Source organism: Pagrus major, chromosome 19 (genome assembly GCF_040436345.1).
Source record: "Pagrus major chromosome 19, Pma_NU_1.0".
Taxonomy (NCBI): Eukaryota; Metazoa; Chordata; class Actinopteri; order Spariformes; family Sparidae; genus Pagrus; species Pagrus major.
This window is the reverse complement of record NC_133233.1, coordinates 18,572,306-18,584,915: the sequence shown is the minus strand read 5'-3', so window position 1 is coordinate 18,584,915 and position 12,610 is coordinate 18,572,306. Positions and strand designations below refer to the sequence as shown.

The following is a 12,610-nucleotide window of genomic DNA, read 5'->3' as shown; positions in this document are numbered from 1 at the left end:
TTTGCGCTGGCTTGCAGTAAATCCAGGCTAACCGACATAAAAATGTGCAGCAGAGGACAGTTAAAGGTCTCATTGATGAGCCTCAAAACTCTGCTTACAGTCATTGAGATTACCTCTATCATCTTGTCAATTACACCATCTTCTGAGACTTCCTGTTCATTATAGCATGCTCAGCAAAACTGTCCCAATTTGCACAAACAGAGACCGTGACACTTTGGAGACAAATTTAATGTAGACGTTACATCACAACCACAACAGAGCTGCACAAAGCACTGGCTTTCTGGATGTTTCACTTCCACTTTCAGGATGTCTGCAGAGACTGGCCGGAAAGGAAATCACATATATGTGCGTGCTATGGTTGGATTTGCAGACAACTGGTGCAAACTTTAGACAACCAACTCCACTCAGTGAGTTGTTTTCACATGAAATAAAAGTGACAGGTTTATTAGGGAGCCTGCGGTGGAATATACCAAAGTACGCATACTCGAATACTGCCATTTCATTTGGCTTTTTACTACATTTCAGAGTGAAATAATGCACTTTTTGTGCCACTACATTTATTGGACGACTATTATGAGCATATGAAACCTGATTCATTAATATACAGTGAATAACACTAGCCAACAATATATACACTACTCAAAATTAGTTAGGGTTAGGGGACTTGTAATGCTTAAACAAACAAACTCTCAGCATTTTAATGACTTAATAAACTGAATAAACAAACTGACCATAAAAGGACAACGCAATTTCATACCGTTTAACTTTGTTTATATTTGGCGGACCCTGCCACCTTTCTAGTTCGAACAGTATTCTAGGGACCTTATTTTCCTTTCGAGAACAGCTGGTTTATTCAGTTGTGGAATAAATAAGTAATTCTAAATTTGTATTATTTCCTCATTATTATTGTAAATATTAAAATTCTGAGTTTGAATTTCTTCTCCCAAACTACACAGCGCCCCTTTAAACTGCTGCTTGGATCTTAGTGCATCAATCATAATAATTTCTGTACTTTTACTCGTGCAAAAATCAGATTTTACATCATGGTATTCCTACTTTTACTTGAGTAAATGCATTGAATACTACTCCTACCACTGCCAGAATCACAGTAAAAGGAAACCTGTGATAAAATCCTTAATCACTTATTGATCAGCGTGAAAATAACCAAAGACAAACCAGCCTTAACCATGGCCCAGCTGTCAGCGTGTGCATTTCCTTCAATGATGCATCATTTAACCGCCTGTAAGCGAGCAGTCTTAATCCCAGCCATACGGTTTGTTAGTTTAAGACTGTATAGATTACCTGGCTGTGTGGAGCAGACGAGGCCGAACACAGCCGATAGATAGATAGATAACCTGGCATTAATAATATATGGGTCAAGCATGTAACATCCAAAATGCCTCTGGCCAAATAAAGGAAAAACCTAGCTAGCAGTGTCGCCCTCACGTCTACCTTGAGAAACCTAGCGTTGTCCTGAAAAGGGGAAGTTAACGGTACAACGAGGGTGTAACCTAAAAAAAACAAACACATATCTCTTCAAACACTGTTTGAATTTTTTTTACAGCAACTTGTGTCGATACGTCGGTATGATTTCCGCACGCTTGTGATTCACCATTAATGTTCAAAAATGTAACACTCAAAACAAGCCGGAGTCAATGGCAACCGGTGGACGGCAACGGCGGTTAGTCGCGCAGACATTAAAAGGTTGGATAAAGTAGTAATTTTTCTCCGGGTTTTTCTTTTTTACCTTGGTGCTCGTAGAGAAACACGGGAGTCGACGTCTGGATACCACGCTAGGAGCCAGCAGCAGCGGCAGCAGCAGCGGTGCGGGGCTGAAAGGAGAAGAAAAGCGATTTGCTGCCGCTGCTTGTTTCCGGGTTAGTTATCGAGCGTCATCGTGAGCCGTCGAACGAGAGGGGAGTTCGGTTTGACCCACCTCTTGAGCGCGGAGGGGGGAAGTTGCACACCTTCTTCCTCTGTGTGAAGATAGACCCGCCCGGTCAGCCGCGACCCGCTGCACTGTTTCAACCGTCACTTGCACCGGATTACTACTGACCCAGCCTATTAATGTGTCTCACCGCGGCTTTAATTAGGACTATAGGAAGCCTCGTTTGAACCAGTCGTTCGCTCTACCCAAGTGCCCTTGAGCAAGAAGCTAATATGAGCGTTAAACTAGCACTAGGCGGCGCTGACGTGCTACCTGACCCCCCCCCCCACTTTGACCTCAGTGTCACTTCAAACCACCTTGGATCAATTTAAACATGTAAATCAAAATGGCGCCTTTACTTGATGAATTGAAGAGCCAGCTGATGTTTAATATCTACACAGCATGTCAGGGCATTAGGCTACTGACTTTGGTGTTTAGGAAACATTAAAGGAACTTGAGAATTTAATTAAGAAGTGGCTTCAAAAGTGGTTACATTAGGTTTAATGTGTATGTGTGCCGAGCAATCAGCATTTCACGAGGCTATGTGTGAATTTTCAAAGCAAACCTGAGCAAACTAGCAACCCCCAGAAAGCTCTTCAACCACAGCCCACTTATGATACAGTAGGCAGCAGAGTATGTTTGCATCCACAGAGCGCTTATGCAAGTGGTTATCCAGATTTTTCAGTTTTCCCATTAAAAGCATAATAGGCACATGTACACTATGCAAAATTAGTTAGGGGTATGGTGCATACATGCATGTGCAAGGGTATGCAATAAAAGTTTTTTTACACTACCACTAATTACGTCACACGTGTTAACACGTTTCATGTGGGGTTCTTTTTGTCTTTTTTGTTGTTTTCTCTTGTGTGTATGTACTTTCTAGGTCATGGAAATCAATAAAAATAAAGTATTTTTAAGAAAGCAAGTTTTAAGTTTTTGGGTTGAAGTCTTGTAAACATATCTGGAGCTTCACAGCAACAACAGTGTTGCAGCATTCTCCTAAACAACGAAGGGGACTAAAAAATATCACAGAGAAAAAACATAAAATGGCCACGTACAGCTTGTATCACAAACTGGTTTGAAAAGGCTTTACTGTAGTGGCTATGCTGAGCGCACACCCCAGCTGAAGTGGCCACACAAGCTCGACTGTCTGTACGAGGGTGTATATAACGTCTTCGTCGATCTCTGTTTGAGATCTCTGGGCTCCAAGAGACTTGGATTTCACCACACAAGCTGTATGGAGCCATTTTATGTTGAATTGAATTTTCATTTTTGGGTGAACTCATCCTTTAATATGCAATATGGTTGTAATTTCTGATGTTGTAAAAAAGGTCAAATGAGACTTTTTCTAGAGGTCATTTTCATTTTCCGATGTCAAGTTTTGACATCAGAGAAGGCTTGAGATCCTTTTCATGTGCGTGCCTCAGTAAAATCTCACCTGTTGTGCTCCACTAATAACATCTCAACATCTCTCTGGCTAATGCTGGGTTTTTTCAGGAGATATTAGATATATCGTTGTGAAATAAAGTGCGGCACATGGTCGCAGGACTGAATAAGTAATCCAACCTCATATCGATCTTTTCATTAAACTTGAAAAAGAGCATGATTTGCCACATTTTAACATTAACTATACCACAAGCATAAAGTTTTATGTGTTTGCAGGGCTTATCTTTATTCAGCTACTCATTTTCCTAATTTATAGGCACAGGGCTACATTCAATGTGTTTACTGCCTGTCAGTAGGTTTCCTTTTATGCTTTGTGGCCCCAATCATAGTTTATTTGATATAGAGGGAGAAAAAAGTTTTTGATGCCCTTCAAAGACTGCAATCTCCACCAATGACACACCTGGTTGTAATTTGAGATCATCAGGTCATCCATAGTAGCAGGCTTTAGAGGACGACTGTCTGTTGGTGTATCATGATGAAACTTTCTTTTATAACATTAGTGAGGATTTCTTTATTGTCTTCATGTTCAGGCTACTCCACTATCCAACAGTATCAAATATCCTGGAAAGTTCAGCTTTTACCAAACAGTCACCCATCCTAATTAAGCTTTATTAAGCAGCACACCTGTCTTCAATTAAGGTGCCCTGCCTGGCCAAGTGGAGCTTATAAAGTCTCTCCATGGAGGCAGGTCAGATCCATTTGATAGAAGAATTTAGAAGAGAAGAGAACGAGGTTATTTCATCCCAGAAGCCCACAGTTTGCTTGCTCGGTTAGCAAAAGCCCACCTTGAATCATGGGAAAGGAGAAGACTCATGTTAATGTGGTGATCATTGGTCACGTCGACAGTGGAAAGTCGACCACCACCGGCCACCTGGTGTACAAATGTGGTGGCATCGATCAGAGGAGACTGGAGAAGTTTGAGAAAGCTGCAGCACAGGTGAGAAAAAGGGAAAAATACCTGCTAAAAAATGCTTTAAAATGTTTGTTGACTTATTTAATTTGCTTTCACAGATGGGGAAGAGTTCCTTCAAATTTGCCTGGGTGTTGGACAAGCTGAAGGCTGAGCGGGAGCGAGGAATCACCATTGACATCTCACTGCTAAAATTTAACACTCAGAAGTACTCTATGACTATAATTGACGCTCCTGGCCACCGTGACTTCATCAAAAACATGATAACAGGGACTTCACAGGTAAGCAGCATCAAAGTGATTCCTCTTTTGTGCGCTTAAGTTCTGGTTTTTCACCTATATTGTAATTTCAGGCCGATGTTGCCCTCCTGGTGGTCTCTGCAGCTAAAGGAGAGTTTGAGGCCGGCGTGTCTAGAAGCGGTCAGACCAGAGAGCACGCCTTACTGGCGTACACTCTGGGCGTCAAGCAGATCATAGTCTGCGTGAACAAGATGGACCTGACGGAGCCACCTTACAGCCAGAAACGCTTTGAAGAAGTGGTGCGAGGCGTGAGCGGCTTCCTCAAGAAGATTGGCTACGACCCGGCTACTGTCCCCTTTGTCCCAATCTCTGGCTGGACTGGAGAGAACATGATCACTGCAACACAGAAGGTAAATGATGATTGAAAAGTTACAATGTTTGGACATGCAGCACCTTCAACAAGAGTGATCTCTCATCTACAGATGCCCTGGTTCCAAGGCTGGAAAGTCAGACGACGGGAAGGGAATGCAAGCGGGAAAACTCTACTGGAAGTCCTGGACTCCATTCAGCCACCTGTGCGCACCATCAACAAGCCCCTACGATTACCTCTGCAGGATGTCTACAAAATTGGAGGTTAGAAATGGTTCTCAAAGTTGATTTTGATTGCTGCCATGTCATTTTCGAGTCTGTTTGCAAGCCTGTGAATTGGCTCCAATCAGGAAAATGAGGTACAGGTGTGCAGCAGAGTGATTGAGTGAGGGAAGCAGTTTTTGGCTGATAAAATGGCTCAAAAGTTATATTGACAACTTTAAAAATGCTCTTTGTTGATCCTTTCAGGAGTTGGGACTGTGCCAGTTGGTAAGATTGAATCTGGGGTCCTTAAACCCGGCATGACCCTGATGTTCTCCCCTGCCAAGCTCACTGCTGAGGTGAAGTCCATTGAGATGCACCACCAGGGGCTGGAGACGGCTCTGCCAGGGCACAATGTTGGCTTCAACATTAAGAACGTGGCCGTCAAGAACCTGCGGCGAGGGGACGTGGCCGGTAACGCCCAGCAAGATCCTCCATCAGACGTCAAGAGCTTTGAGGCTCAGGTCGGTTCAGTTAAGAGAAAACTGATGCAAATGTGGTGCTGCCTCCCTGTTCTGATGTTTTCTCCTGTCTTTAGGTGATCATCCTGAACCATCCAGGGAAGGTCAAAGCAGGCTACTCTCCAGTCCTCGACTGCCACACCGCCCACGTGACCTGTCGCTTTGCCGAGCTGAGGGAGAAGCTCGACCGCCGAACAGGCAAGAAGCTGGCGGACCAGCCGCAGATACTGATGTCTGGAGACGCTGCAACAGTCAAGCTGGTTCCCATCAAGCCCATGTGTGTGGAGAGCTTCTTCGCATACCCTCCCTTAGGTACGTCTCTCCCGCTTCTCCCACAAAAATCTCACTGCAGTGTTTTACAGTTACCTTTTTTGTGCTTCCCAGGACGCTTCGCTGCGAGAGACCTGAAGCAGACGGTCGCTGTGGGCGTCATCAAGTCGGTGGATAAGGACCCAGGGTCAAAACTTAAAGCCCAAGTGTGTAAATAAGTTTTTGTGTACCAGTATTCTGGTATGTTTCCTTTGTGAACACTTTTATTTTGTGAGATGCAATTTGTGTTATGACACAAAGTATTTATGTTGTCTTAAAGTAATTATTCCTGTGTTAATATTAAATCCAAAAGAAGCTTTAATGGATGGTGAAGTTTGGTTGAAGTGTGAATTGAGAAAATAAATGATTATTTGGAGAAGAACTTTGTCTTGAAACTTTATGTTGCAGTAAATGTTGACACAATTTGCCAATGTCTTTCTGAAAGCTCGTTACACACACAATAAATGAGCTTTTTTTGGTGGATTTTGTTACTTTCAGTAGAGCTAGTCTGCTCAATTTATGTAGTTTGGTAAATTAATCCCATGTTTAAATGTTAATAATATATTTATTGTACACTTCCATGTAAAACTTTCATCTGGAAAGTAACAAGTAGTTTAGTGGACTAAATAGTGTTAGTCTAATATTTCCCTTTAAAAATGTAGGCTAATAGAGAAATATAAAGTAAAAAAATTAAAATACACATAAGCAGGCCTGCCTCAAACTAAGTAAATATACTTCACTGCTTGGTCATATCGTTCATATATGAGCTGTATTGATTTTCTGTAATTCTCCTTCAGAATGTGAATAAGCACATTTGTCAAAACGTCTACTGTTCCTTTATCTCAAGTCTAACAGTACTTTCAGTAAGCTGCTTAGAAATGCACTTTCCCCTCTACTGCCAGAGCTTTTGAAATTCCAAAGAGGCACAAACGGATCTGGAAAACCACAACATGTCATAAAATCTATGAAGCAAAAACAGCAGAGTCACTGTGTTGAAGTACAGCACTTTTAATGATACAATGGGTTGATGGGTTTGTTCCTTAACATGGGAAGAACTGCAAGTCAGTGAGGACTGGGTGAGAATACATCGGCTCTCCGGCCGTTTACAAAGTCCACTTCTAAAAGACATCTCTGGCTCACAGGCAAACCTGGAAATGTACTGAATCCAGTAACATGGAATGATATTAACATGACTCCAACTTAAAAATTTCAAGCTCATGAGGTTTTACAAGACACTGAATCGTGAACACAGGTTAATGTGAAAGTTGTAGCCTGTCAGAAAATCAAGTTATTGCTAAGATGTCCTCTTGAGTTTCCCCGTACTTGTCATTAATAGTGGCTTTAACAACAGGATACCCTTTTGTGTAGTCCTGCTTGTATAATAGTGGCTCTTCAAACCCTGAGGTGAGCGTCTTTGAATGCAGCACTCCACTCAATTCCAGTCATTGTTACACCATGCACAGAAATGGTCAAAGGACTGTGGAGATGGCGTCGAGTTCACACACGGAGCATACATACAGTGAACAGTGTAACAAGGAGTAAATTAGTGACCTACAGTGAACCACAGGCTTTGATAATCCACCACACAGTAGCAGCAGGTTTCTATACTGTAAAACAACCATAATACGTGTACACACAAAGCAAGCAAGAACAAGGAGTACATTTAATGAAAATCTTTTCACCTCGGGAAGATCAGTGGGAGGCTCCTGCCTCTTCAGTCAATTATGGTGGTAAACAGGGATGCAAGACACAAATAGTGACATGACCTATTTCACATTCCATCTCTTATTTGTCCTTTTTCCAGAAATATAAGCTGATAATTACTTGAGGGCCAGTAAAATTAATACAGATAAAATTCAAACTCTACCGCCCCGATGTTTAATCTGACAGGTAGAGAGAGCAATGGTACATGTTTTGTACAATAAAACATGTATATACACTCACACACAAATATATATATTTACATACATATATACACAGTAACAGCATAAACATAGACTTTAGGTAAGTGCTAGGGTTTTGAGAGTGGCTTCGTCTCAGCCGTGCTATAGGGTTAAGATAATACTGGTAAAGGAAGAATACACACATTCTTTGTACAGCATGGATGAGGCATCCATGGTTAGATGAGCCTTCTTGGGTTTCTTCTTCGTTGATTTTTTTTTTTTTCTTTAGGACACTTGTCGTGTGACAAGGGGGTGTTATGATAGCTATTTACAGGACCTCCCAATGTAGGGAGAGGCGTAGTGCAAGTCTTTCTGGCTGTCAGTCACTCAGGATGTGCACAAAAGACATGGGGAACACCCCTTTTCTTTCTGGATCTCCTTCAATGTGCCCGATCTGGAAGTAGAGAGGGTAAAGAGAGCATGTGAGAAGAAAGAGTATAATGTGGCTTTCAGTGTTAGCCAAGTGTTTTTGTGCTTTTGAATTGGGATTCCTGGCGATGAAAAGTAGTGAAGCGGCACTCACCCACCACTCCTGGTCCTCTTCTCCTGTAACTATGATCACCTCTCCTTCAGCGAAAGTCAGCTCGTCATCATTGTCAGCCTGGCAGTCGTAGATCGTCTTCACCCGGCGGGCTTTGCTCTTCCCCTGGACACACAAACAGCAAAATGGTTATTATAGTTAACAAAAACTTCTCAGTTTTATGAAACTTCCATTTAGTTAACATCATATTGGACTTATTTTGATGGATATTACCATTCATCTACAGTATCTGAGGTCTGTACCAAACAAACATGTTTTCTTAAATCTGGAGAACAATATTTGTAGGCCAGGACATCTCAGCAGCATCATTATATTGCTGTTTTGTCACACATTTGACCTTTATCAAACAATTGCAGCTTCTTGAGAATTTAATATTTCACTACATATTGCGATATTTTGCAATTAATTGTGCAGTCCTAATTTATTTAAAAAAAGGGAAAGATCAAGTACAAATCAATACTTTTGAAAAGACCAGGAAATACCTAAAAAATCAAAATGGAGGGTTGGTTCACCAGTTTTTTCTTCTCCTATTCATGCATATATATGTAGCAAGAGTCAGAACAGAACAGTTTTGGATCAGCTTTAAAATCATGTTCATACCGTGTTGATCTTCCTCGGTAGGGGCACTGGAGTCTCTGCAGTCCCTGCTGGGGTCCCGTTGGTGTCTTCAGCAGCTTGTTGTATGGGGGTCCCTATAGTTGCCTGCTGATTAGGTGACGGTGAGTCTTGCGGCTGAGGCTGCGGTTGAGGCTGAGGCTGAGGTTGAGGTTGAGTTTGAGGCGGAGGTGGCGGTTGCGTCTGAGGCCTTTGCACCGTCTCTCCAGGAGGCGGCCTGGGAGCGGACTCGACTGTTCCAGGTTTGGGGGGGATGTCAGAGAGGTGAGGCTTTGGAGGCAGGTCTTTGAGCTGCGGTTTGGGCGGGAGGTCTCCCAGCTGAGGTTTAGGAGGGAGGTCGGAGAGCTGCGGCTTCGGGGGAAGTTCTCCGGGTTTAGGAGGGAGCTCAGACGGCTGCGGTTTCGGGGGCAGGTCTCCCGGCTGAGGCCTCTCTGCCAGAGGAGTCTTCTGCGGGGTGTCGATTGCTGGCGGTGACTTCTGGAAGACCTCTGGAGGATGGCTGGACTTATCCATAGACGGGTGGTGTATGGTGTCAATCTTCCGCAATGCCACTGGCGAGAGCAGCATACAGTTTCTTAATACCTTCTTCAATTCAACAGCTAACACTGAAATGAAAACTGGAGGGAGACTTTACCTTTTTGAGGTAGTTTGGGAAGAACCCTTGGACCAAGTGTAGACTTTGTGTTGCTTGAAGTAGTGCTGGAACAGAAAAACAGAATCTAAAAAGGTGCTCGCTCCTCATCAGCAGGAATACATTTTATCAAGGGGAGTGATGCAATAAATTTTCGGCCAGTCAAGCTCAAATGTCACAGTTTTTTAGTACCTTTGCTGCTGAGGAATTCCTTCAAACTTGTTAGAAACAGGAGACATCTTGCTGACAGGAGGAGGGGTGGAGTCGCTCCCTAAAATATTGACATTGATGACGACAAACAGATTACTCGACACCATAACAGAGAGCTAACCGAGGGATTAATTTGATATTAATGTGGAAATAAATTAACATGCTGTGATGGTTAAAAAAACAATGAGGGAGGCGTCATCTGGCTGAGCTTTCCATGAGCCCGTGTTGTTGGGAAACTGAGGTTGTGCAATAAAGTGACATCTTTTAATTAGCGGCTGGGTGTGACTGTATGTGTGACACAAAACACCACAGAGGACAAATGATAAAAGTGGAATAACAGTAAAAATATCCCCATTACACATATAAGGGACACAAGAGTGCAGGTAAGATGACTGAGGTGTTTCTCCTTTTGTCTCCAAGTTAGAGTTAAACAATTTGATAGTTTAATATTTGAGGAAATTACTTGTTTTTCTCACTAACCTGGAGTGAGCCTCGTGGATGTCTCTTTGTGCAGTTTGAAAGTATGCTGATAGGTGATATTAGCTTCACCAGTGAATTTTTATTAGATAAATAGTGTCTCAAAAGTTGCAAAATTCATCTTTCAAAATCAAAAATCTGATCGATATAGGGTGATAAAGTCAAAGCCAGCATAATTAACCCTAAAATGACATCATGTTACAGGGTCAGATAGTGTGACTGCTCGTGAAACGTTCCCATTTCAACCATCCATCGTACATGACTTAAACGTAGCATCAAGCTAAGGGAATTTAGACTATGAAAACATGAAAAAATAATTGAAAACACGTCTTTACAGGCACATTAAAAATCCTGTAGTTGTCATTTATCTGAACTAGTCATAGCTATTAGTTTATTTTAGAAAAATGTAGATACATATCATGTTCATGGAAGTCTAGTACAATCTCGTCTTTGTTAATAGTGAAAACAGGTTTTAAAAGATTTATAAATTTTACTTTAGTTAAAACAGCCATCCATTTTTCGAGACGTTTAATTTCATGTTTCTAGGAACTCCACACGTACATCTAGAGCTGACATAACAATCAGTTGACTTGAGTTCCGCCTTTCACGTGTTAAGATTTGCCTATTTTCTTTTATCTTATATAAAAACAAACTGAATATTTTGCAAATACCTCTAAACAATTGTCACATTCGACTTTAAATGTTTGTTTTTTAGACTAAATAATCAGTTGGCTGAGGTTAGCTGAGATTACCATTCAACATACCTCTGAATTGCATAAAGAGGCACAAAAAGGCATCCACTTGTCTTAATTAAAACTCCTCAAACGGCTAAGAAATCTCAAAGCATCTGAACATGAAAATGAATTCTAAACCTTGGGAGGATTTGATAAAATAGTCACACTCAAGGTCCACTTATAAGCTTTTTCTGGACCTTTAAACTTCATCTCTCGGCCTTGGAGTTAAGTTCAGTCGGTCATGTTTGGAAAAAGCTTGTTAAGTGGTTCTTGAGTTAAGACTTTCTTCAGGCTGGAGTTGTTCCTGAGTGAAACCAGCTCTTCTGTTCACACGTGTGCTTTGCATCTCACCCCCAGTTAAGCCCCCTTTACTGTGTGGACTGTGAGAGAGCGGGCTGGGTGGGTCAGACAGGGTGCGTTTGTGTCCAGGAGGTGGGGGCGGAGGCCTCTTCTTGGACAGGGTGGAGCTGCCTCCTGGTGTGAGTGTAGAGGGAGGGCCAGATGGGGGAGGAGCTGGAGGAGCGATACATAACACACATGAGGTGATGAGGTAATAACCCCCCACCCAAAAAAGTCATTCTGTTCACCCCCAAAACCCAGAGAAGGTAGAGGAGAGGATGGAGAGGAGAGGAGGAGCTGGAAACATGGAAAAAGGTGTGTTTTTGGTGTCAGGAATACGTTTTTGCAGGACAAGGCGAGGAGGTATAGAGGACCGAAACTGCCAAAATAAAAAATAGAATAAAAAAATAGGTTAAAAAAATTAAAAGATTTAAGAAATGACTCAATAAATACATTGATATGCCCTCATATGCACAAAAAAGTAAAATAAAAAAATAACAAATAAATAAAAAAAATAGGCATTTACTTAAGAAAGCATCAAGAAATAAAGAAAAATAATAATAATACAAATATGCAAACGTTTGTGGAAATAAATGAGGGGAAATACAAAGGGAAAAAACAAAAAAAACCCTGAAATAATCATGTAAATAAATACATTTGAAAATGAATAGATAAAATAAAAATAATTAAATGGGATAGGTAAATACATTTATTATTCAATTATTAAAATTATTTTTAAATCAATACACAGGAAAATAATTACAGTAGCAAATTAAAAAACAAAAATATAAATGAATGTCACATTTTGTAAATTTATTTATGCCTATATTTGTTCTTAATATTATTTTTAGTGCATTTAGAGACATATTCATTTATTCGACGAGTCATTTCTTTATTTTTGGCAGTTTCGGTCCTCCGAAGGGGAGACACATTAACGCAAGTAAAACAAGATACTGTCTGGACAGGAGTGGAAAATAATGAAAAAAAGACATCAGGATTCGGGTTGTGGGCAAGTATTTGATGTGTCTGCTCTGTGAATTCTGTTTATTAATGTGTCTTTTTGTTTCTACTGGGACTCCGACGCACACACTGGTCTCTAATACAGAGAAAAGTAAGGTGAAAGCAGCTAATAGAGAGCTCAGCCAGAGAGGAATCAGCTGTGGTTAAGAGTTTACAGCTCAAGGATGGTGGGACATGA

The 12,610-nt window shown here is 41.4% G+C and overlaps 3 protein-coding genes across 3 annotated transcripts in view; 1 reads left to right on the top strand and 2 right to left on the bottom strand.

The window, feature by feature from the left end:
* The window catches only part of fam49bb (family with sequence similarity 49 member Bb), a 38,235-nt gene extending 36,412 nt beyond the window's left edge, over nucleotides 1-1,823 (bottom strand). Inside the window, exon 1 of the mRNA XM_073488309.1 lies at nucleotides 1,748-1,823. The gene's annotated coding sequence lies outside the window, so the exon portion shown is untranslated. The remainder of the gene's footprint in view (nucleotides 1-1,747) is intronic.
* A 2,253-nt stretch (nucleotides 1,824-4,076) lies between these two features.
* Nucleotides 4,077-6,304, top strand: eef1a1l3 (eukaryotic translation elongation factor 1 alpha 1, like 3). The gene is made up of 7 exons (XM_073487899.1): nucleotides 4,077-4,310; nucleotides 4,385-4,564; nucleotides 4,636-4,932; nucleotides 5,005-5,155; nucleotides 5,360-5,616; nucleotides 5,691-5,925; nucleotides 5,998-6,304. Exons 1-7 carry the CDS (start codon nucleotides 4,167-4,169, stop codon nucleotides 6,099-6,101), a joined length of 1,368 nt encoding a protein of 455 aa, XP_073344000.1. The 5' UTR covers nucleotides 4,077-4,166; the 3' UTR covers nucleotides 6,102-6,304.
* A 1,785-nt stretch (nucleotides 6,305-8,089) lies between these two features.
* asap1b (ArfGAP with SH3 domain, ankyrin repeat and PH domain 1b) overlaps nucleotides 8,090-12,610 on the bottom strand; it is a 62,070-nt gene continuing 57,549 nt past the window's right edge. Inside the window, exons 23-28 of the mRNA XM_073487898.1 lie at nucleotides 11,425-11,586; nucleotides 9,845-9,923; nucleotides 9,656-9,720; nucleotides 9,007-9,572; nucleotides 8,389-8,511; nucleotides 8,090-8,259 (exon numbers count right to left, since the gene is read on the bottom strand). Coding sequence (XP_073343999.1) covers nucleotides 8,185-8,259; nucleotides 8,389-8,511; nucleotides 9,007-9,572; nucleotides 9,656-9,720; nucleotides 9,845-9,923; nucleotides 11,425-11,586 — 1,070 coding nt within the window. The 3' untranslated portion in view covers nucleotides 8,090-8,184. The remainder of the gene's footprint in view (nucleotides 8,260-8,388; nucleotides 8,512-9,006; nucleotides 9,573-9,655; nucleotides 9,721-9,844; nucleotides 9,924-11,424; nucleotides 11,587-12,610) is intronic.